The following is a 23,685-nucleotide window of genomic DNA, read 5'->3' on the forward strand; positions in this document are numbered from 1 at the left end:
TTTTTATTTTATATTTTTTTATAATGTGTAACAAGTTGCGGGATAACGCAAATTCTAGGGAATTACAATGTATGAAAAATGTTTGGGTCGATTTTTTCCCATGCAAAAAATTGGCTCGCTTTTAGTGGTCATCGCGACGATTTTTTGGCAAAACGCCCGTTTACGTGCAGGTAGCTATACCGAACTTATAAAAGGCACAGCATTCAAATCCCGGTGCCCGTTCAGTGAGGAGACCTTAGAAATATAGATGTGTTACGTTTAGGTCACCCATGGGGCCCTAAGTAATCCCGTAATTTTCCGTTTTTTTTTCTGCCAGTACTTACAGTGGTGATAAATAAAACGCCGCTACTTGGATTACAGTTTCTGTGATAAAGTCGACGGTAAGTTATCACCAGTGAAGTGCACAGTGAATTTTATGGATTACCTTTAACGGATTATATTCACTTGTATTCACAGGATACAGTGATTTATAATTAAAAGCTTTTATATTCAGCTTTAGGTCTGTTTATAGGAGTTTAAATTTTAAAAATGTTGTAGTACATTATTTCCAAAACAGTTAAAAACTATAATATGACTTTCACACAGTTCAATATACAAGCATCATGCAGATACCTACAGTGTAATGACAAAAAAATGTTTTATAAATAGAAATAAATACATCTCTATCAACAACATTATAACGGTTTCCACAATTTTCTATTTTTATGTTGGAAATTTCAAACCTGTCAATGATACAGAGAATAAAATTATGAACAATAAAGTGGTATTTTGCCATGGCATTATCAGTTCAGCTATTTTTCCATTTTGCGGTTACTGGATAAGTTAAAGAATATTCCACGAAGATTCATAATATTGCTCAAATCACACTTATATAATGCATATAAATAAATGACGTTCTTAAATAATTTTATTTACCACAGAATACGAGAAGAAAAAAAAGTTCTGTAATAAAATGATAAGTTTTATGGTCCATAAACGTTTATGTAACAGTCTCAAAAATATCTAGACAATTGCGAGTTGGTGGTAAATAATTGGATACCAACATGTTGGTATTTTCTATGCCAAAAAAAATCAAGAATATAATTATGAGACGTTCTAAAATCGTAGCACGTAACTTGGCGCATATCCAGATTTGCGGTCAAAAATAAAGTAATTTATCGTTAAGGGTGGTTTCGTAACATTTTTACCCTTTTTTCATTACTCATCAAGGACTTGAAATTTTCCCGCGAAATCTTTAATCCAGGTGACTGCCTTCTGACCAATCAGGAGGCTCCACATGATTTTGCTGCTGTGTGTGGTTGGCAAATCAGTGGCGTTCATAGTATGCGTCCAGTTTCAAAGCAATTTCACTTTTAAGCTTGAATCTTTGTAACAATTTTACTAAAATCTATTTAAGTGGTGTTAAATTTAAATCAGTTTTTGGGTTTTACCCAATTTCAGGCCCGTTTTGGACTTCAAACAATTTATTTCTAAAGTAACACTTCCTGGGTCGCCTCTGGTGCAACAAATTTGACAGACGACAGCCAATAAAGTTGCGCGTCGACAAACGTCATTAACGTCAAAATTAAACGTAAAGACACGGCGAGAGTTCTTGGTCGAGGTGTCGATTTTTCTGCAAAATTTACGTTTTGTTCAGTTGTGCCCCTTGAATTAATTGCAAGAATTACCCCAACCAGTCGCCTATACATCAACATTGCTTAATTCAATTCGAAAACTGCCAGAAAAACCGTTTTCAAATTTGTTGCCAATTATGTTCTACCAAGGATAAAAAATGAGCAAAATGTTAGTTTGTTGATACAAGTATTGTGTGTTTTAAAAGACTCTAGGATAAAAAACAACTACTGTACGTGCATAGATAGAATAATCAATCGGTAAGTGTATTTTTTCCTGAAACTCAATGGGGTTAATCACTTTTGCCTATTCATTCCAATTTTTAGGTTAGAGACTTGCTTTTTGCCCCCATCAGGTTATTTCAGCTAAATAGTGTACTTAGAACAAAAACATTCATTAATTAGGTTTGAATGCACCTTTTTTCTGATATTTACTTATCAAACCACATGTTTCTGGACAATAACTAGGTCAGTCACTTTCAATGAACCTTCTTTTAATTAGAATGAGTCAAAACCATGGAAGTGTCATAAAAACCCTTCCTTTGGACTTTTAAAACTGTAAACAAAGATTAGTTATTATCAGTAATATTGGAAAAATCACTACACATAGGATTTTCAATCAAATTGATTGGTTGTTAGGGATTTAAGATATAACTTTATTAAAAAAAAATACTTTGCTTTAGTTTTACTAGCAATTCACAATGTGTGTGATATACTTACCCAAACTGGTTTTAAATTTATTGTGATACTTAAAACCAATTAGAAACAATAAGCATATGAATTTTATTGAATTAAATCTGTTTGATATAAAAGTAGACTGGTTTATTTTTATACACAAAATATTTGTTGTTTTAAGAAAGTCTTTGAATAACAAATGGAAAACTTAGTTCAAAGCAGCACCTGTTGTCATGCCTCAGAGTTCAAATATGCCAAGGTTACTGCTCAACTAGCTTTTTTCTACAGCAGGAAATTTTGACCTTCAATTTGTCCATAATTATCCAAAAAACGAAATTCTCATTTAATTAAATTAACTTCTTATGATACAGCACTCATAGATAGTGGTTTTGGCTGTCAAAACTGACTTTAAACATTTATTTACAGATTCGTGATTCTAAATCACAATGGAGGACGCACATACAAAGACAGTGGATGAGGTGTTAAGGTACTTTGGCGCCGATCCAGAACGAGGATTATCATTAGACCAAGTAAAAAGAAACCAAGAAAAATATGGTCCAAATGGTAAGTTTTAAAACATTTAACTGATTGGCATTAGCAAGTTTTGCAAATGTGTTCAAACAAAAACTACTAAAGTATGTAGTTTTGAACTGTAATCTACACCTTGTCAGGCAAAATTATGCACTTAACCAGCATAAATATAATGTTAAGTGTTATTGACTCATAGTAAATAATAACTGGCACTTCTCAAGAAAAACTAATGTTGTCTGTTATTGTGGTGCATAATATTGCAATCATGGTTAATTAAATCAATTGCAAAAAAAGCTAAATTCATTTGCTTTGACTTCACCTTGTATGCACTAACTGGTGCACATCTATTGGGACACACTGTATAACAGACAAGTTCCTTTGAAGTTAAGTTAATGAAACTTAAATCACTTCCTAAATAAACTGGTTATGTTTAACATTAGGTTAAAGTTTATGTTTATATATTAAAAATAGACCAGCTGGCGAAAGTAGTCCACTGTGGGATGCCAGTCCTATGTAGCTATGTACCATTTAAAACAATTAAAATTTTTGTGACGTATACAGACTCTGTAATACTGTCACAAGTTGTATATAATTAGCGCAAGTGCGTCATTAAATAAATGCAATTTTTTCCGGTCTATGTATCAGTAGTTAGTGCTGGTTATTGTGATAAAAAATTATTGTAAAAGTTTGTTAGTAAAACTAAAAACCTTTATGATTATTTAATTTGCCACAGACAGCACAGTCTAGTTTCTTAATTGAATAATACAATAGTTTTTGTTTAAATTAGCATTGCTGGAGTTTAATTCTTAAATCAAACACAGTGTGACTGAAGTTAGTTAAATATTTATGGAAGGAACCAAAGTCAGGCAGAGAGATAAGACAATAAATGTTTGGTGCGATAAGATGGCCTTTACACAATAGGATGGACCTGGATAGCGCAACCACAGCTTAATTTTCCGGTTTTAAAAATATCCTATTGTATAATGGCGTAACTTTTGCAGAAGGGAACATAAATGTCGAATTTGTTTTATGTGCACGGATTGGCATTCGAGGACCCGTTTATTTTCCTTGCCGTATTTACTTTGTAGAAACGATTTGGGAAAGAATAGTAATAAACGGCTGTTGATGTAGTATTTCGGCGTGGAGGCATAAAATGCTATCTTTTAATTGCCATTTTATACAAACATCAAACTGTTTTGTGGAAAATGTGCAGTTAATCAACCGGTGAGTGCAGCTGTGCCCCCCTGGGTATTTTCAAAGTAGCAAGATTAAAACGTAAATCAAACTGGGTTGTTAAAAGTCAGATATTTCGTTCATGATCACTTTCAATATTTTTCTGAGAAATTAATTGCTAATGGGACAAGTGTGATTTACTATTAAATCTACATATCCCAGAGATCGTTTACGTCAGTACCGTTCTAATCGGATAGCTTAACCAAGGTTGCAATCGAAAATCAGACGTCATTACTTACTTTGATGCCACCTAATGTATTCAAGAACAAAACTAGTTTACCTATTGTCAGTTTTTTGAAGGCAATTTCATTTTGATAAAGTTCAAAGGGTCATCAATCTGGAGTAATGGAATATAAATTTAGTTTTTTTGTAGGGTTTAACAGTAGAAGAACATACAGAAGTGTACACAAAATGATTTAGTAAATATGATGATAAAATAGTCTTGTAGTAAATGACACACTTTTTGTGGTATTTCTTTGACATCCTTAATTCTTGAACAAACTGCGACAAGGTTTTTTGTTTGAACATGTTATCAACTATTCAACATTACCACGATTAATATTAATTTGTTTTTCAGAACTTCCGGCTGAAGAGGGTAAGTAGCTTCACTTTACATGAATGAAGTTAACCGCAGAAAACCGACTTTCAAAATACACCCAATTTCAATCATCAGGTGGAAAATGTTGTGGACGTAACTTTGACTAGATACAAAACTAGTATCGAGACTTATTTTCGGTATGCGAGCATTTTAAAAATATCAAAACAGTGATTTAATCTCTATAAAAGAAAACCCGCACTGTTTATTCGAGGGTTATTAATTTTGGCTCCTGATCAAACTGTTCATTAAGTACGTGGATATTAAGCGGGATTTTATCTGTGGTGTATTCAAGGATCAATGCGCCACAGATTTTATTTAAATGGGCTTTCAGGTATCCGTAAGGCGTCGTTTAAAATTTTACTACCCATAAAACAGTTAGGAAATTTTGATGTTGCAAAATGTATGTATCAAAAAATGATGCGTATCATACACACACGCAACTACTATCTATTTTAGTCTGCATTTGTTAAGTGCACCAATGCAACAACGTGCATACTCTAATTGTTGCAAACCTTTGAGACGCGGTATTTTTGTTCTATAAGCAAACAGAACCGACGGCTAAATCCAGATTTTAAATAGTGTGTGTTTATAGAGCAGTGCAGATGATGACAGTTTCCTAGTGAAATGTCTAATTGCTGTTTAAACAAACCATATGCACTTTGAAAACGTTTCAATTTTGTCATATTTATAATAGATCATTTCCTATTCGATTCGAAACCATAACGTGAAAGTGACAAATTGATTTTAATTCATATTATTTCAACGGTGGTTTAAAATTACATTACAATTGTTTCAAAAATAAACTTAGCTAACCAAAAACTCCAAATTACTATTTTTATTAAGTTTCTCAGAGTATTCCTATTTTCTCTGTTATTATTCTATTATAGAACAATCTTCTTCTATCTTGGATTCTTTGCCATCTCACTTCCTGGAAAAGTCCTCTTTTTGTTCAATGTACTGTCTGTACCTTTTAAAGACCTTACAATAAATATTTGACTCATATCACAAATTAAATTGACCTTTAAATTGCGAATATTCTTGACCTAAAGGTTAGCTTTAGATTAAACATTGTCGAGAGGTTTTATTATTGATTTATCAGTAAGTATTGTGCATTTTACATTGTTTTCAAGGATCGAAACGCTTCAATCATTATTTTTTTGTTAAACTTAATGAAAAATCAATTATTAGGTGATTGTTCTAAAATATTAGATTAAAGACAATTATTAATGATTGAAGGCTCATAAATTGCAAAAAAGTGCAGTTTGACTTTGATTCAACCTTTCTCCATATACGAAATTTCAGGTCATAAAGTTGAGAAAAATTGTGTACACAAGTAATGTATAAGTTATTCATATTTATGCTTGCACGTCTGGTTTTAATGCATTGAATACGTGTGGGGCATCTGCTGAAATTTCACAGTTAATATTACAAATTTTATAATTAGTTACTTACTAATAAAACGTTTTATAGGTGGAATATTAGTCCTTGGGTTTGCAACTAAACATTTACATTAATCAGGAAATGCAGATATATCCACGATTAAAAGAGAAAAGTGTAGTAAACCAATGGTTTAGACGAAGAGTGATACATTTTGTAAGTGACAGGTGTCAGTAGGAAGTGTCAACTAAGTTACTAGTTGTAGTAACATCGGCCATCTTGTTTTGTCAGAATGAGTTAAAATGGACACTGTAAACACTGACGTCAAAATACGTCTCCTGTAACCAACTGTCCAATGACGTCACTTCCGTTTTGATTTTTGTTTATTGACATTTAAAAGAGTGAAGTGACGTGCGGCCAATCAAAGAGAAAGAAAGGACTAACACAGACAGGGCAAGGTTTTCATCAAGTAAACTGAGCCTATTCAAATTAGTCAGTTGGGCACGTGACGGTCGCTGTCATTTGCGTACAGTCATCACGTGGTAAACAGTCCAGTAACGGCAAATGTTTCTATGATCGTCTTTGTCGCACCGCAACTGAAAGGTTTGTCATGTGAAATATAGACAAACCTTTCAACCAGGCAATGATTTCGGCACACTCTGTATTGGTTAGTTTTGCTGCTTAACACAGGTCAGAAGGTTTATCTATATCTTTGTCTAGAGCATTGATTTGCATTAGTTATCTCTCTTTATCATTGATGCATAATTTTGAAATTTCCATTTTAAACGACAATGACATCACAAAGTTACTTCCCTTCAAATACTTCGGCCGTTCTTTAAAAAGGTGGCCTCTAGTAGGCTGTGAATTTCGAGATTGATTGAATTATCGATACTGCGCATGCGTAGTTTACCTCTGATTCTAGTGTGCTGTGCATCACGTGCTACGGTGCCTACCAATGAAATGATACTTTATATTATGTCAAAACAATATTTTTCATCGGTGTTGCCAATAGTTGCGTTTGTTCCCTATTTTCCTAAAATATTGTGGTTCAATTCTAACTTGAAGGTTACAGGATTCATACTTTCATTAACAGTTTAGTATTAATTATTCTTTGTATTACAAAACTTAAAAAAATACAAAAAATATTTAATTAAATCTAGTAAGGTTGTTACTTGATGGTCCATATTACATGTCAGAAAATTTTTCAAGCATGCGCATTCCGAATTTTTTACCAATATTTTTTTATCGGCCACCGTTTTCGAACAAAACTAACGGTATAGGTATGTATAACCTCTAATGTATTTGACTTCCTTGTATGCATGTTTTAATTGAAAAGTAAACGTTTTCATAGTTTTATTCTACTGGTTGTCAAGAATGAAATCCTTACTAAAAGTTCTGTACATGCATTTAGTTAAATCTTTCACGTAACCGACCTTATTAAAGTCCATGTCACGGTTCAAATTTTGTATTCATGAAAGTCGGTTTGTGTAGGTCAATCCGTTGTACTTAGGAAGATTAACCTAACCAATGCTTTTCTGTTTCAGGAAAATCAATATGGGCATTAGTTTTAGAACAGTTCGATGATCTTCTAGTCAAGATTTTGTTATTAGCTGCAATTATTTCCTTTGTAGGTATTTTTTTAGATTATAAGTGAATTTTCTCAGCCAAATTTTAAAATATCAAACAAAATAAAAAAGATTGCCTGCACCTACTTAGTTAAACAGATGGTAGTATCCAGAGCAGGTTTTCCCAGCCATTGCATCGAGTGTTTTCAATTTTTACTGTAAATCAGTGGCTAATATTAACAATTAACTAGTTCGCTATAAAAATGTTTAGATTATTTTTTCGCCGCAGAACAGTTCATAAATCGGAACTTTTGGCAAACAGTTAGCAGAAGGTGCTAACTAACGCGTAACAATTGTTTGATGAACTTAAGGTTGCGCCGTTAATAGGTTAATGTATTTGTTTATAGGTTGGGAAATTACGGTACAATAAACTTAATCTTGTTTTCAAAGCGCAATAAATAAAGCCAAATGGGATTTTTTATGTTTATATTTTTAGATTATCACAATTTTTGTCGGTTGCAATTTGATGTGCATAGTTTTGTCTAACGAATTCACCGATTTCGTTTCTATGTTTATAGGTTTGTACTTTAACGAAACCCATTTGGTAACTTATTTTCCTAACATGACTCACCACGCTATTTTTACTCCAAAAAGTTTTAACGTACTCATAATTATGCCTGATTTTCGGGAAAAGCGTTCTGAGATGCAAATCTGTACGTAGGTGCTGGCTTTTCTTTTTATCTCTCATGTCTAAGTTTAGTCAGGTTATACAGAGTGAACCATCTTGACATCCACCAGTATATGCCAGTTTTCATCTGTAAGCACTGCTTTGTTGGTATCGGATTATCTGACACATAATCAATCATATGTTTTAGTAAACACTATTCCTTGGCATGCTATTTTGCAAAATATTTTTTTTCCACGAGGTCTACGGGTGACATTCGAAATCCTTATCCTTGACTATATAAAAAGCTGTAGAAAATAGATTCAATGTTCGAGCATTGTAATTTTAGAATCGTCTTTTAACACGAGCTTGAGTTTCCACAATCAGCTTGTCCGAAAAGCAAAATCTACCGGTTTACCTGTACCCGAAATTAAAGCCTGGCCCGGGGGCTTCTAATTTAAGAAATGTAACAGGAATTTCTAGGATTGCGAGAGGTCTCCGTTTTCCCAATTCGAATCATCGTAAAAAGTTTTGTAATGATTGGCACTTTGGCTAATTTAATTTTCTTGCGCGTCCATAACGGCTAAATCGACGAATTAAATTAACATTTGCGTTTATTTATAGACCGTTTTTAGTGTATTTCTTTGCTATATTTCAACTGTTTTAACATAAGTGCGAAGCATTTTACAAACCACTAAAGCGTGGGCAGCAGCCGGAGAGATGTTAGTTTCGTGTGCAATTTTATATTTAGGTATAGAGGGAAAAAGTGTCATTAAGTTTTTTATTTGAAAAAACAACATTATTCAGCCGGCTTTCAGTTTCAGTAGTGCAAATTGTATGCCAAGTCTGTTAATGAAGCTTTATTACTGGAAACATCAAAGCAGTTGCTACAGCAGATAGAGCACATTAATAACGCTCTAGATCTGTCATTTTAACGATTTTTATGCATCCGATATAACGTTGCATAACAAAAGTGAAAATAAGTCCGGTGCACACTGCACCTGTATTTGTTATTTTAAAATTAGACTCATCAAATACACAAAATATAACTTAACGGTTTTTTGCATTGTATTTGGTAAAACTGATATTAAAATCACACTATTACGAAAAAGGTACTTACTATTTAATTAACTTTGATTGAGCCTTCTTTGGCTAAATTTTTCAAGTTTTTTAAGTTATCAAGAATTGTTGAATGCAAGACTTTTTAGATTTGGCCTAAAAATGGTTTAAACTGTACTAAAAAATTGGAGTAATTTTTGCCTTGCTTAGAATAGAAAAGATACGAAAAACAAAAATATAACTTCGTCCTTTCTCTTCAGGTTTTAGCCTTATTTGAAGAACACGACGGAGCTTTTACGGCCTTCGTTGAACCTTTTGTAATCCTTCTTATTCTTATTGCTAACGCTGTCGTTGGTGTGTGGCAAGTAAGTATTCTTCATCAGACTGTGCTTTTAAGTTTTACCTAAATACCATGTTAATAAGGAACGAAATGCTGAATCCGCAATTGAAGCGCTTAAGGAATACGAGCCTGAAATGGGTAAAGTTCTTCGAACTGACAAGCCTGGAGTTCAAAAAATCCGAGCCAGGGAGATCGTACCTGGAGATATTGTTGAGATATCGGTCGGTGACAAGATTCCAGCTGACATCCGTATTACTAAGATTTTCTCGACCACCTTGAGAATCGATCAATCTATTTTGACTGGTGAATCTGTTTCTGTGATAAAACATACCGATGCTATTCCCGATCCTCGTGCCGTCAACCAGGACAAGAAAAACATCCTTTTCTCCGGTACCAACGTGGCTGCTGGTAAAGCTCGTGGTATTGTGATTGGAACTGGTCTCTCTACCGCAATCGGTAAAATTAGGACTGAAATGTCTGAAACCGAAGAAATTAAGACTCCTCTGCAACAGAAACTTGACGAATTTGGTGAACAACTGTCGAAAGTTATTTCCGTTATCTGCGTTGCCGTATGGGCTATCAACATTGGACACTTTAACGACCCCGCTCATGGAGGATCCTGGATCAAAGGAGCCGTATACTACTTTAAAATTGCTGTTGCCCTGGCCGTAGCTGCTATCCCAGAAGGTTTGCCAGCTGTCATTACCACTTGCTTGGCTTTGGGTACTCGTCGTATGGCCAAAAAGAACGCCATCGTTAGATCGTTGCCTTCCGTAGAAACTCTTGGTTGCACCTCAGTCATTTGCTCTGACAAAACCGGTACTCTTACGACCAATCAAATGTCCGTCTCCCGTATGTTCATCTTCGATAAGATTGAAGGTAACGACAATTCCATCCACGAATTCGAAATCACCGGATCAACCTACGAACCTATCGGTGAAGTGTTCCTTAAAGGACAGAAGGTTAAATGCTCAGAATTTGACACTTTGCAAGAATTGGGTACCATCTGTATTATGTGCAATGACTCCGCTATTGATTTCAACGAATTCAAACAATGCTTTGAAAAAGTGGGTGAAGCTACTGAAACTGCTCTGATCGTCTTAGCCGAAAAAATGAATCCCTTCAACGTTAGCAAATCTGGAGACAGGCGTCAAACCGCCATCTGCGTCAGACAAGAAATTGAATCCAAATGGAAGAAAGAATTTACCTTGGAATTCTCCCGTGATCGTAAATCTATGTCCTCTTATTGCGTCCCATTGAAACCAAGCCGTCTTGGAAATGGTCCCAAATTGTTCGTCAAGGGCGCCCCTGAGGGTGTACTCGACAGGTGCACTCACGTCCGCATCGGCCAAAACAAAGTACCTCTCACTAGCAGCATCAAGAACCGCATTCTCGAAGTGACCAGGGGATACGGTACTGGTCGTGACACTCTCCGTTGCCTCGCCTTGGCTACTGCCGACAATCCAATTAAACCCGAAGAAATGGACTTGGGAGACTCCACCAAATTCTACACTTATGAAGTTAACCTAACTTTCGTCGGCGTCGTCGGTATGTTGGACCCTCCACGTAAAGAAGTTGCCGAGGCCATCGTCAGGTGCCGTGCTGCCGGTATTCGTGTAATTGTAATCACTGGTGACAACAAATCCACGGCCGAAGCTATCTGCAGACGTATTGGAGTCTTTGGTGAAGATGAAGATTCCACTGGAAAGTCCTACTCCGGTAGGGAGTTTGATGACTTGTCTCCTGCCGAACAGAAGGCCGCCTGTGCACGTGCCCGTTTGTTCTCCCGTGTGGAACCTGCCCACAAGTCCAAGATCGTTGAATATTTGCAGAGCATGAACGAAATTTCAGCTATGGTAAGTTAAATCCTTTACATAATTACATAGCAAGTTTTTTTATAAAAAAAATGATCTGATAAATGAAGTTGAAATTAGAATAACGTAAACCAAATTTATGTAAGTTCAAAGAAAGTAAAGTTTTGAGATAATTGATTCTAGCAAATCTATAAACAGAGGAAAAGTTAAGAATAGGGATTAAAAGTCGACGACACGTGTTACCGTTTATATAATAAATGGCGAGTCTGGTTTGTATGTGTAGATATACATTATTGCTCCGTTTAACACGTAATTTCTTGGTGAATAAAAGCGATGATGTTTATATCACATTCTTAAATATTTTTCATCAAAGAAAAAGATCTAATCAGAGTTATAAAAATTTGTTAACAATAAACCGTTTAGTATTCGAGGCATGATTTTTAATGGCTGCAAGGTAATGGATTACTTTATATTGGCGATATAAGAATTACTTTGGATTCGTTTTATTTGATACCGTTATCTTAGAGAACAGATTGTAACCAATACATGTATAAATTGCATCAATTAGACATGTACTTGAAGTATACAGGGTGGTCCAGTTTTAAATGTCAATAATTCACCAATCCATAGCCAATTAAAAAATAAGTTGACATTCATTATGTCATTTTCCTGAAAAGTGCTTCCTAAGGAAAATACAGTCCTTCAAATTTCTGTTTAAAAAATCGTTTTTTTTTTGTCATAACTGTCAGACCGTTGGAGCAATATTGATCAAATTTGGAACAAGCACTTTATTACACGTTATTACAGTCAAAGATCCAAAACTAACCCAACCCAACTTAAAAATTGTCTTGGAAACGGAAAATTCACTTAAGAAATATTATTGTAGCCAGTTTGCATAGTTTCCAGACAAACTGAAAGACTTTAGTTTTGAAAATTGAATTAGAAAAGATAAAAATTTCTTAAAGAAAAAAAAGCTTAAAGGTTGTGTTTGTAACCAGTTTTCATGCAAATCGAGAGACTTTAATACTAAAAATTGACTTGTAGACATAAAAACTACTTTTTCAAGAATTTGTTACTACAAATTCATACATTTAAACCTTAAAAATTGACTTGAACCCCAAAATGTAACTGAACTAATGAAAAGTGACATCAGAAGCTTAAAATTTGCATTTGAAGTAAGTTTTCATAATTTGAAGACAAATTTCAATATTTTAGTGTTGAAAATAGTCTTAGATGCAGGACATTAACATTAGATTCATGAAAATTGTCTTGAAAACGAACTTTTCGTGCTTTTTACTTTGCTTTTCATTTTCTTCGAATTCTGGACTATTTTTAGTGCTTCAAAACTGCTTTCAGCTTGGAAAATCGAGTTTTAAGACTATTTTCGCCAAGTTATTGACATAGCAAACTTAAAAAACAATTTTTACTCATAGACTTAAAATAGCATTCCAAGCTTTGTCACTATTAAATCGACTTCTAGACACCTCAGTGCTAAAAATTCGGGTATTTCTTAATAAACTAGACTGTTTTTAGTGTTTTAAGGCTGTTTTCAGTGCCTCAAATCGAGTTTCAAGACTATCTTTACAAAGTTTTTGACTTATCAGGCCTAAAAGCCAGTGTGTCCACTGACCATAGTCTTGAAAATGTTATTTCAAGCTTCTTCACTATTAAATTGACTTCTACACTCATAGGTGCAATAAATTGTAGCACCTCTGAGAAATTCAGACTGTTTTTAGTGCTTTTTAAGACTGAAAAATCGAGTTTAAGACTATTTCAAAAAGTCAAGTTTCTTCAGTGATAAAAGTAAAAAATTTTGGTACCAAATGCTACAATAATAGTCTTGAGAACTAATTTTTAGAAATAAAATAGTCCGAAAAATTAATTTACTTCTAGACTTGTTGTCCAGTCCAGAAAATTGAGTTGTACACCAATTAAAGTCTTGAAAATATACTTTTGGACTCTCTTTAGTCCTAGTAAAGTCAGTTCTAGCATTAAAAGTCAACTTTTATATTATTTTTAGTAGTAAAAAATGAATTTCATGCACAAAACAATCTTTGTCTTGATTTCCGGATTTTTTTTTGTTCTTGAATTCCAGTTTCAGACACTCAACCAGGATGGCAGTCTGAGAAAGCGAATCATAAGACCATTCCTAGTAGTAAAAAAGTTTTTAGACTATTCAGTACAAATTTGGACTTTCACAAGTCTTGAATGTTCAGTTTTAAACTATAAAACGATTTTTTAAATGGAAATTTGGAAGACTGTATCTTCCTTAGGAAACGTTTTTCAGAAAAATGACACAATGCAAGTCAACTTATTTTTTGATTGCCTATCAAATGGTGAATTATTGACACTTAAAACTGGACCACCCTGTATATCTTTACTTTTTAGTTTTTAAAGTCTATTTTACTTTAGCAGCAAAGTCAATTATTATGAGAAATCTCCTGAGAGTGGTTAATCTCAATTAATGCAACTCTGTTGAAGAGACTACACCATTGGCTACGTCATGTTAGACAAGTTATAACGAAAAAGCTGTCAATTAATTTTTTGTATGTAAATAGGGCATATTTTAGATTGACTTATTGGAAAATTTTATTGCTGGTTTCGTTTTAAACAGTCTCTGGACAAACTTGGACATTTCTCCAGAGTTGTCATATTATGTTTCACTCAGCTATTAAGACTCATCTTTGAATTATTTTTTTTTAGACTGGTGATGGTGTAAACGACGCCCCTGCCTTGAAAAAGGCCGAAATTGGTATCGCTATGGGTTCAGGAACTGCCGTAGCCAAGTCCGCCGCTGAAATGGTATTGGCCGACGATAACTTCTCCAGTATTGTGTCCGCCGTAGAAGAGGGCCGCGCCATCTACAACAACATGAAACAATTCATTCGTTACCTTATTTCTTCCAATATTGGTGAGGTAAGTACGTGATATTTAACTGGTTTGGGGGCGGTTTAATGCTTAACCGTAATAGTATCATTTAATAAAATTATTATTGAGTCGTAAAAGTTTTATGGGAATTGTTTGGCAGCACTCAAAAGTAATTAAAGGTACATTTCTAGTAAATAGATGCATTTATAGCGGCCTTCGTTTGAGCTGCATAACCGGGAGAATAATAGTTTACAAAACATTGATAATTTATTGCCTGTTTTTCCAAGATTTTACAAAATTATCCAGCTTAATTATAACTTGGAAATCTTAAGATATTTTGATGGTACCAACAGGTAGTGTCAATTTTCTTGACTGCCGCCCTGGGTTTACCCGAGGCTTTGATTCCCGTGCAATTGTTGTGGGTCAACTTGGTAACTGACGGTTTGCCAGCCACTGCCCTTGGTTTCAACCCCCCTGATTTAGACATTATGAGCAAACCTCCCCGTAAAGCTGATGAATCTCTTATTTCCGGATGGCTGTTCTTCAGGTAAAACAATACAGAAAATCGATTTTAAAGAATGTTTATTAACTAAAACATTTCTAGATACTTGGCTATTGGAGGATACGTAGGCGCCGCCACTGTAGGTGCTGCCGCTTGGTGGTTCATGAGCTCACCTGAAGGACCACAAATGAGCTACTACCAACTGGTAAGCGACTCAATTTAGCGCAAATAATGACTGAACTAATATGTGGCACATTGAACAGACTCATCACTTGCAATGCTCCGGTAACGGTCCCGAATTTAAAGGAATCGACTGCAAAGTGTTCACTGATCCTCATCCTATGACCATGGCTCTGTCTGTATTGGTAACGATTGAAATGTTGAACGCTATGAATAGGTGAGTTTTACAATAATTATTAGTTAACGTATTTCAATTAATTTTGTGGTGTGATTGCAGTTTGTCTGAAAATCAGTCTTTGATTGCCATGCCTCCATGGTCCAACTTGTGGTTGATTGGTTCAATGGCTCTTTCCTTTACTCTTCATTTCGTTATCCTCTATGTAGATGTCCTTTCGGTAAGTACTTTTACCAGAAACATGTGCAGTTATGCATAAAACTGTTCGTGATTGTTCAACGAAGAGAAGCACATTGAAAGCTGCTTATTCTGACCAATCACAAACGCTCTCCAAAGAACATTAAAAAATGTGCCGCTGGTAAAATTTTCAAGTTAGAAATTTGCATTTGTAAAAAAATAAAATACAAATTGTCATGTGACTCTTTGTAGGTGAATGTGATGGTTGAAAACAATCGCGTGACTTACAGAAATCCCTTTCAATCGTAAAAATGGTCAGAACAACATTTTGACATTAAATATGGTCACGTGACTACAACGATGCTGTTTTAACTGTAAGAAGAGTCAAGTGATCTTCGAGATTCCATTCGACAATTGATAATAGTTACGTAAACGTGTCAATCCCTGTCACGTGATTGTTTTTGAACAGTTCTTACACCTGTCAGATTAAATTTTCATTGTCAATGGTCACCTGATCGATGTCAAGGCGATTCAGTCCCTAGTTTAATTATTATTTTTTTAATATTGTACTAGAGTTTTAGGATATACTGTTCTCGCGGAGTGAGTTTACGCGTGCGTCACGAACGCTACGTCATTTATAATCATGTGAATCAAATCAAGTTTTCGTCAACAAACCTGTTGTGTTCATATTATAGAAAAGGGCGTGTCTAAAGCTTCGTCATGTTTAAAATTCTGCGTGTATTGTCAGTGAGAAAGTAGAGATCTTTGGCTGCAAATTTGCATTAAAACAACCTTATACCAAAGCAAATCAAAAATATCTTGACCGAAATAACATTTTTTATTCATGGGAAGTCTCGGTTTGGATCATAGAATTCCGTCTAAATTTGAAACCTAATTTATTTACCAAAATTCGCAGAGATGTATCACCAATATGTAGTATTTCTTTGACTTTAAGATCCTGATTTAGGTTCTGGATGGTTACATGTTTCTCTAAAATAAATACAACAAATTAAAAATTTATTAAGACATTCTGAGTGATGCTGTAGTGTCTCATATCTCATTTTCAGGTTGCAATCCACTAATTTTATTTTAAACCCGCTGGAAAACATTTTAGACGCTTATTTTATTTTTTCTATGACTTTATTATTAATATGTTTGAAGAAATTTTTATGAAAAATCTATAATGCAACCCAAAAATCTCAGTCTCTGGAAACAATGAAATGTTAATAGATGTTTCTTACAAAAGTAGATATATTTTACCATTATTAACATACTATCGTTGTACATATCATATAATGTATTTCAAACATCCATTTTAAAGCTTTCAGATAAATCAGTGGTCTTGACCCGTCGATAACGTCTCGATTTAGGTTTTCTAGGTGAGGAAATCATAAGATTACTTGCTTGCTTTTCCCAAATCGAATAAACAGTTTTGCGGGAAATTTTCAAAGCAGCTGCAACCTTCTAGTATCAAAAAAAATACATCAGTAAGAATATGTAAGGTCTTAAAATTTCTTATTTTCTTCCTGGGTGCGTATTCTTGAAACGAGGGAAGGGAATTATCAAGAGAAAGACATGTAGAATGTGACAGGAACCCGCTATTGTCAGCTCTTTCTGTCACATTCTATCAACACTTCTCTTGGCAATTCTACTCCCTGCGTTCAAGAATAGGCCCCCTGAACAGATGATAAAGCTTCTAAAGGTCCTCCATTAGTTTTTTCCAATTCAAAATATTCACAAAGGTTAAGAATTAACTGCTGGGCTTGTCTGTAGAGAATTTTTCCAGGCATTTTCTAAAAAAATACTGTAATACTAAGTAATTCCGAATTTAGAAAAAACCAAATGGCTAAATAAAAATTATAATAGATACTCCCACTTTTTTTTCAAAACATGTTAGTAATTGTGCCAATTTTGGTTAGATCGTGACAGCCGACATAAAAAAAATAAAAATATTAATAATAATATTATGAAAGTACTTACAGAATGGTAAAAGCGTAGAAACAATAGCTCTTAAAAGAACTGTGGTGGTGTGGTAAATAGAAAACTTTATAAATGATTAACAACACAAAGAAACGGAAAAGAATTAATAGTAAACAAATCAAATAAATTTCGATGGTTGTCAAACTGACAATGACTGAAATAGAAGCGCTAATCAGTAAATGTTTTTTTTGGAAGACATTCACTTAGATATTTACCCTTTCTGAAAGTGAACTTAGACAAGGATGAAGAGAACAGACCGCGAGAACAGTAATTCACATCGTGTTAACTATTTTACGAAACATTCACTTGGGCAAACCGGGGTTCCGTGGTATCCACGGAACCACAGTCGTTAAGGCAGTATTTTTTGCTATTATCTACTCCATGGAGTAAGTAGATCGAATATGACGTCACGACAATGTTATTTGACATTATAATTATTATAATTTGAAAAAAAACTATCAAAGTACTTTCTATATTCTATGGAGCGTCAACAAAACAAATAAAAATAAATGCTAATCATCAATTTTAGGTTGTATTCCAAGTGTGCCCTTTGACCATCGAGGAATGGTTAACGGTAATGAAATTCTCCATTCCAGTAATATTACTAGACGAGACCCTCAAGTTCGTCGCCAGAAAGATCACTGACGGTGAGAATCCGATTTATACTGTGCATTGGATTGTGTTAATGTGGGCTGTGTTCTTTGGCTTGATTTCGTGGGGTCCCATTTAAGGGAATCCCCCGCGCGTAACCTAAAGAAACTGCCTCTTCAGACGAGGACAGCGAATCGTTTAGCGTGTAAACGGGTGCATAGACGTTATATTAGTGTCCCGCGAGATTTTTCCATAAAGGACCAAGTCGACTTTTAAGTGCCTTTTTTCGGGTAATTTTTTCCTTTTTATAGTAATTTCAGTTTTTTTCAATATTTTTTTCAGAATTGTGAGCCATGTATTTTTTTTTTATTTGTGTTTCATTTTACTGAAGTTGTTTTGCAAAAATCAAAGAAAATGAGATGAGGTAACAAATTATAATGAACTGTTTTGAATGTGACGTTTTATTTGTTACAATCAAAACATGTTTATTACCTTGTTACGTCATTTCATTTTCTTTAATTTTTGCTGCTTTTTTAAATTGTTTAACTGTTTAGATAATTACTTTCAAATGTCTGCAACTTGCAAAAATTGCAAAAGAACGTCCTGTCGCTATAATGACAATTATTCTTGGCGTATTATAGTTATGTAACCGAACTCTATTAAATATTTTTCACCCTTGGTCTACATACAGTTTGTTATTAAGTTGTCCTTTTTATTTTAAGAATGGACAGATTCAATCAAACGTAACTTATTCAGAATATAGTGGTCTTAAACGTTCCTTAACAGAATAACCATTCCAGGTTTGAAATGATATAGGTCAGTAAAACCGTCAGTTACATTTTACGGACTAGTTCGAATATATTATATTTCATAGCAAAACCCGTATTACACTCTAAAAAATTTAAAACCCAAGCTATTCGTTTTTAACTAACGTTAGTACCTATAGTAATAACGCTCATAGAAAATTATTCATTGATTACTTAAGTAGGTAGGATAATATTTATATAATAATAATTCGTTGGTAAAATGAATAATTTTTTATAATAAACGTGGTCAAAGCAACGCCTAAACGTTTCGCGTAGTCCAGTTCGAAAGTTTTCGGTGAGGAGTTGCTTTGACAGTAAAATGTACCTTAGACAGGGAAATTAGGATGAGGAACTCTTATACAACAGGCAAGTCAAGCGTGAGTGTGTCGATTTCCTCAATGCGTTGTGATTCTTAGTAAAAGTTAAATATTAGAGATGATTGTGCATGTTTTGAATACTTTTCAATTGAACAATAAAAGAGGAAAAAACAGACTGAGCTAGTTTGGCGTTTTTGTTTTTGTAAAATGTTTTAACCCTTTGTTTACCCGCCCGCTTTTGCTGTTAGAGCAAAAGCTTCCGTGTAACTTCTCCGCTTTTAATTAGATATTGCTATAACCCGATTGAAAGTCGAAAACAATATTGGCTTTAAGCTTGCTAATCAAAAACGTCCATTAATTACATTTTTCATCAACATGTCAGTCATTAAAATTTCGTCTAAAATTCCAGTTTTAAGTGGCAGAAATTGAAAAGTCAATTTGTATAGTCAGTGTGACTGTTGACAGTTTTCTTTTGTGTTTATATCTTTAACCGTGGAAATTTGCGTAATGACTATTCCTTGATATGTCTTCTGAGTTACGCTTTGCGGTACGCGGCCTACGTAGGTAGTGGAAAGTGTTTGATTTCTGTCGGGATATTAGATAGTTTTTATCTCAATCTTTATCTCGAATCAGAAATTAAACTTTCCACCGTGGTTTGTATACTATTTTATTTTCAACCATTTATCAGAATCTTATTAAACTTGTAATAAATCATTCAGTTATTGATTGCTAATAGTCTCTAACAATAAGGTGGTATAGGTGTATGAGTAGTTCAACCATAATAAACGACTGGTGATTTGTGTACAATCTTGACAACGTCATTATTGTGCTGTTGTGTCTTTAATATTTTGAGCTGAAACGTTTCTTAGAGTGTTTTTGACATGGAGATTTCTGAAAACGCAGATGTTACTTACTTTTATGACAAAAAGCATATTATCTTTCCACCTGGTTTACACATAAGAAATAAAGTTATTACATACATGGTTGAAAATAAATTAAATTACATTCACAACGGAAATAGTTTTGTGGATTTTTTCAGAACAAACAAAAAGCTCGAGTGAAATATAAGAAACAACATTAAAATAATGAAATTTTGCGTACATTGTTGATGCTTATACTAACTTTGCATAAACCGCTATTAAAACTGCCAGATACAAGCACTGCTTTTCACTACCTCTGGTAAGTACAAATTACTTATATCACTATATAAGGACTGTGTTTTTTTTTTTGGTGATTTTAAGGTTTTTTGATTTTTACAGTACCACAGGTGGTACATCGAATGTGAACGATTTTCGACTCACCACAGAACCCTACTGAGTCGTTGAGTGGAGTGACCCCTATTCAGGAAAACCGAATCCTAGAATACTTAAATCGTTTTATAACACTCTTAATATTTCCTTTTCTCTCCTACTAACAAACCTGTCTCAACTAATGTGTGGTTTTAACAAATTGAATAATAATTACATAAAACCTTTATTTTTGCAGTTGGTGAAGTTGTTATAGATAGGTGGTAGAACCTTCCCGCTAGCAGAATCTCGACTCTACGCTTTTTAATTTTACTATACTCTACAATAATTATATTTCAACGCTTTGACTTAACATTATTCTTTAGCACTAGAAGTGTATAATGAATCCGCTGTCATTCTTTATAACGTCTAGTTTTAGCTTGCCTCAACCAAACACGTCTTATATAGTTTCTAATGTCCTTCTTCAAATACCTGTGATGGTGCGTTAGAATATTTAACTAGTTACTGTACATACACGATATATTAAGTTTTAAAAATCTTATTTGTTATTTATCGTTATCGTTTTGAACGATTTAACAAGACCAGACCAAACGCGTGGTTGTTAAAAGTTAGTTCGAGAAGAGGATGTAGCCTCTTCAAACTAATCTGACTGTTTTGCATTTCAACGACTAATTTTTGTGTAATTATTGTACTTTTCATTTTTTGTGAATGTCACAAATTATCACAAATATTTAGTAAAAGACATCATATTATGTAACCAGTCCTTTGTTTTTCAATAACGTTAGTACAATGTGTTATGTTCAGTTAGTATCGCCAGGGTTGATGTGAAATGCTTTGTTTGCTATTTTTGTGTACATTTTAGTGCATATTTAAACTATTTCTACTCGCAGTTTGTGCTGGTCTTGAGAATTACCCTGGCTAAGTAACGTCGACCGAAATCTTAATTCAACATCAGTTTTGTAAACAGATATATTTATGTAAATAAAGTGACAGCGTCTGAGTTGTCCTATGTTATTTTATGGTTTTATTACAATCAACACCTTTTGATTTAGATGGTAAGCTGCACCGTTACAAAAGTGTCAAAATAGCACACCTTTAATTCGAATGATTACAGGTACCATTATTTTCAAGTTTTCTGATGGCACAACCGAGCCTCTATTAACAAAGCTTTAGGCTACCAATTTATTACTTTATAATACTATTCACACCTTGTTGCGATTAACGCAATTTTATCTTCCTAAACTGAATAACCGGATATTGTAGTAATTATAAATGGTGTCTATAAAAAAATATACAAATTTTTTATCAAAGGGAATAACAATAAAAAAGAGGTTTCATTAGAAAATGCCAGTCAAAAGTACTAAAATTGTACAAAATAAAGAAGTAAACTTGGTTTAACCCCTAGAATTATGGACAATATCTCTATAGAAATGATCCTAGAGACTACAGACTAGATTGTTAAACAAAATAAAATATAAATAAACAGCTTTATAAACTTTCAAATAATAGTGGTGGAGATATAAAACACAGTCAAATTACTTATTAAAGTAACTGTCCTCTTTCAAGCAAGTTTTGCAGCTTGCCTGTCTCAGTTTAACTCATTCTAATGAAAAAAGATAGCCTATTGTTACTACAGTCTATGCTACAGCTTATACACCTATTATTGCTTTGCAAACAAACCCACACTCATGGAGGTGTAAAACATAGCTAAATGACCTTTGGCTCAAACTGGGTGTGTTTAATTGAGTTTTATAGCTTTACAGTTCGATGTAGCGGATTTGGCAGTCGAAACTTAAATGATAGATTGTCAATATGTCAAATAAGCAATACATTTGCAAAAACCAATGAGTAAAAAGAACAAGTATCAGGAGGTAACAATAATACAAATTATAACCCGTTTGTGCATTAAGCGAGGGGGACGGAAGTTGATTGCGCATTTGCCTACTGCGCAGTTGAATTGATGCAAAGTCATTGTCAGTTTGGAGTTTCAAACCCGCAAAAATTTGTTGTTTGTATTTAGTGTTAATTTGTTTTGTTTGTTTGTGGTTCTTTAACAGTTGAGTTTTGCAAATTTAAATTAAGTTGTACAGTGGACAATAATAATAGTGTTTTATAGTGCCAACCGAAAGTTGACGGCCGCCATATTACTCCCCCTCTCCCCCTTGTTTCTGTCACCCCCTTTGTTTGCTATTGCTCCTTCCTGCTATATTTTTTTTATTCATTGGCAAAAACAGTCACAACAACTCTCAAAAAGGTGTGAAACACAGCTAACTGACTTTTGACGCAATTTGTTTTTTTAACAGGTTTTATGGAATGGATTTTGACAGTTAATACTGGACTGACAGACTAAATTACATGCCAAACACAATACACAGCTTTATAAACTGCCAAAGAATAAATTTACTCTCTTTCTGTTGCGTTGATACGTCATCCTGTTTTACTTTGAATTTTACTATACATAATTTCTTTGATCCCGTTCGACGTTGCCATCTGTCATATGTATAGCATGTGTGGCGGTGTTGCCTACCGTCTCGTTCGTTTCTTTACTCGGAGTAGGTTAGGTTAGGTTAGGTAACAAAATGGTTGTCTGGTTAACGTGCTAGCTCCTAGTTTTTCGGTTTGTCTCATATCACGGCGGTGTATTTAGTCTTTTAGGCATGCTGGAAATGTTCCATTAATGGCAGACTATCAACAAGCAAGGAATAAATGCAATTCGGTTTATTCAAAAAGCAAAATAAGGCATTTACGAATATTCTACCGGTAGATACCTGTTTAACCTAGAGCGTTCGAAAATTGTTTTTGGTAACTACTATTGCCGTTCTGAAATTTTACCAATATACCGAATATATGTACCCGGTTTATGATTTATGGATCGAGAAGTTCCGTCGGTAAATTAAGAAAAAAGTGACTTTTGACAGGTTTTCCGTTAAAATTTAGAGTCATAACCTCAAAAATTAGTTTATGGTTGACGGTTTGTCGGTTTGTTCCACAATTTAGCTAGCTTATGAGATTGACCTGTTCAATTAAAATGGATATTGGAATATATTCTGTTCACGAGATGGAGGTATGCCGATATTATAAAACATTTCAGGAATGAACATCTGGATGCCAGTCAAGTGTCAAAGACATATCAGGAATAGGAATACCAATCGCGTTCTAAAATTCATTCAACCGTAATGTACCAGATCCTTAAAAGTTACACCGATTGTGGTAAACGGTGGAATTAGCTGGTATAATTTTCGTAAATGCCTATAGTGGTGTTTTATTGATAGTGACGACCTCCCCACATAGTCACGTGCTCAATACCCAATGCACAGACACACACCACCCATGTGCCGTGTGTCAATTGACGTCACGGAGCGTTCCGAGCGCCATC

The 23,685-nt window shown here is 34.1% G+C and overlaps 1 protein-coding gene across 4 annotated transcripts; it reads left to right on the top strand.

Moving 5' to 3' along the window:
* The first annotated feature begins 198 nt into the window (after positions 1 to 198).
* On the top strand, positions 199 to 21,323 carry SERCA (ATPase sarcoplasmic/endoplasmic reticulum Ca2+ transporting SERCA). Of its 4 annotated transcripts, none has more exons than XM_081985318.1 (13): positions 199 to 380; positions 2,712 to 2,849; positions 4,627 to 4,644; positions 7,569 to 7,651; positions 9,573 to 9,677; positions 9,736 to 11,508; positions 14,170 to 14,382; positions 14,688 to 14,881; positions 14,939 to 15,041; positions 15,100 to 15,233; positions 15,294 to 15,411; positions 17,878 to 17,995; positions 20,548 to 21,323. In XM_081985318.1, exons 2-13 carry the CDS (start codon positions 2,732 to 2,734, stop codon positions 20,574 to 20,576), a joined length of 3,006 nt encoding a protein of 1,001 aa, XP_081841444.1. In that variant the 5' UTR covers positions 199 to 380; positions 2,712 to 2,731; the 3' UTR covers positions 20,577 to 21,323. The 4 variants fall into 4 exon arrangements, with proteins under 4 accessions (XP_081841444.1, XP_081841445.1, XP_081841442.1 ...); XM_081985319.1 differs by lacking the exon at positions 20,548 to 21,323 and adding an exon at positions 20,322 to 20,474; XM_081985316.1 differs by lacking the exon at positions 20,548 to 21,323 and having other exon boundaries at positions 17,878 to 19,237.
* Positions 21,324 to 23,685: the final 2,362 nt, after the last annotated feature.

Source organism: Ips typographus, linkage group LG8, assembly GCF_016097725.1.
Source record: "Ips typographus isolate SLU linkage group LG8, UJ_Ityp_2.0, whole genome shotgun sequence".
NCBI lineage: Eukaryota > Metazoa > Arthropoda > Insecta > Coleoptera > Curculionidae > Ips > Ips typographus.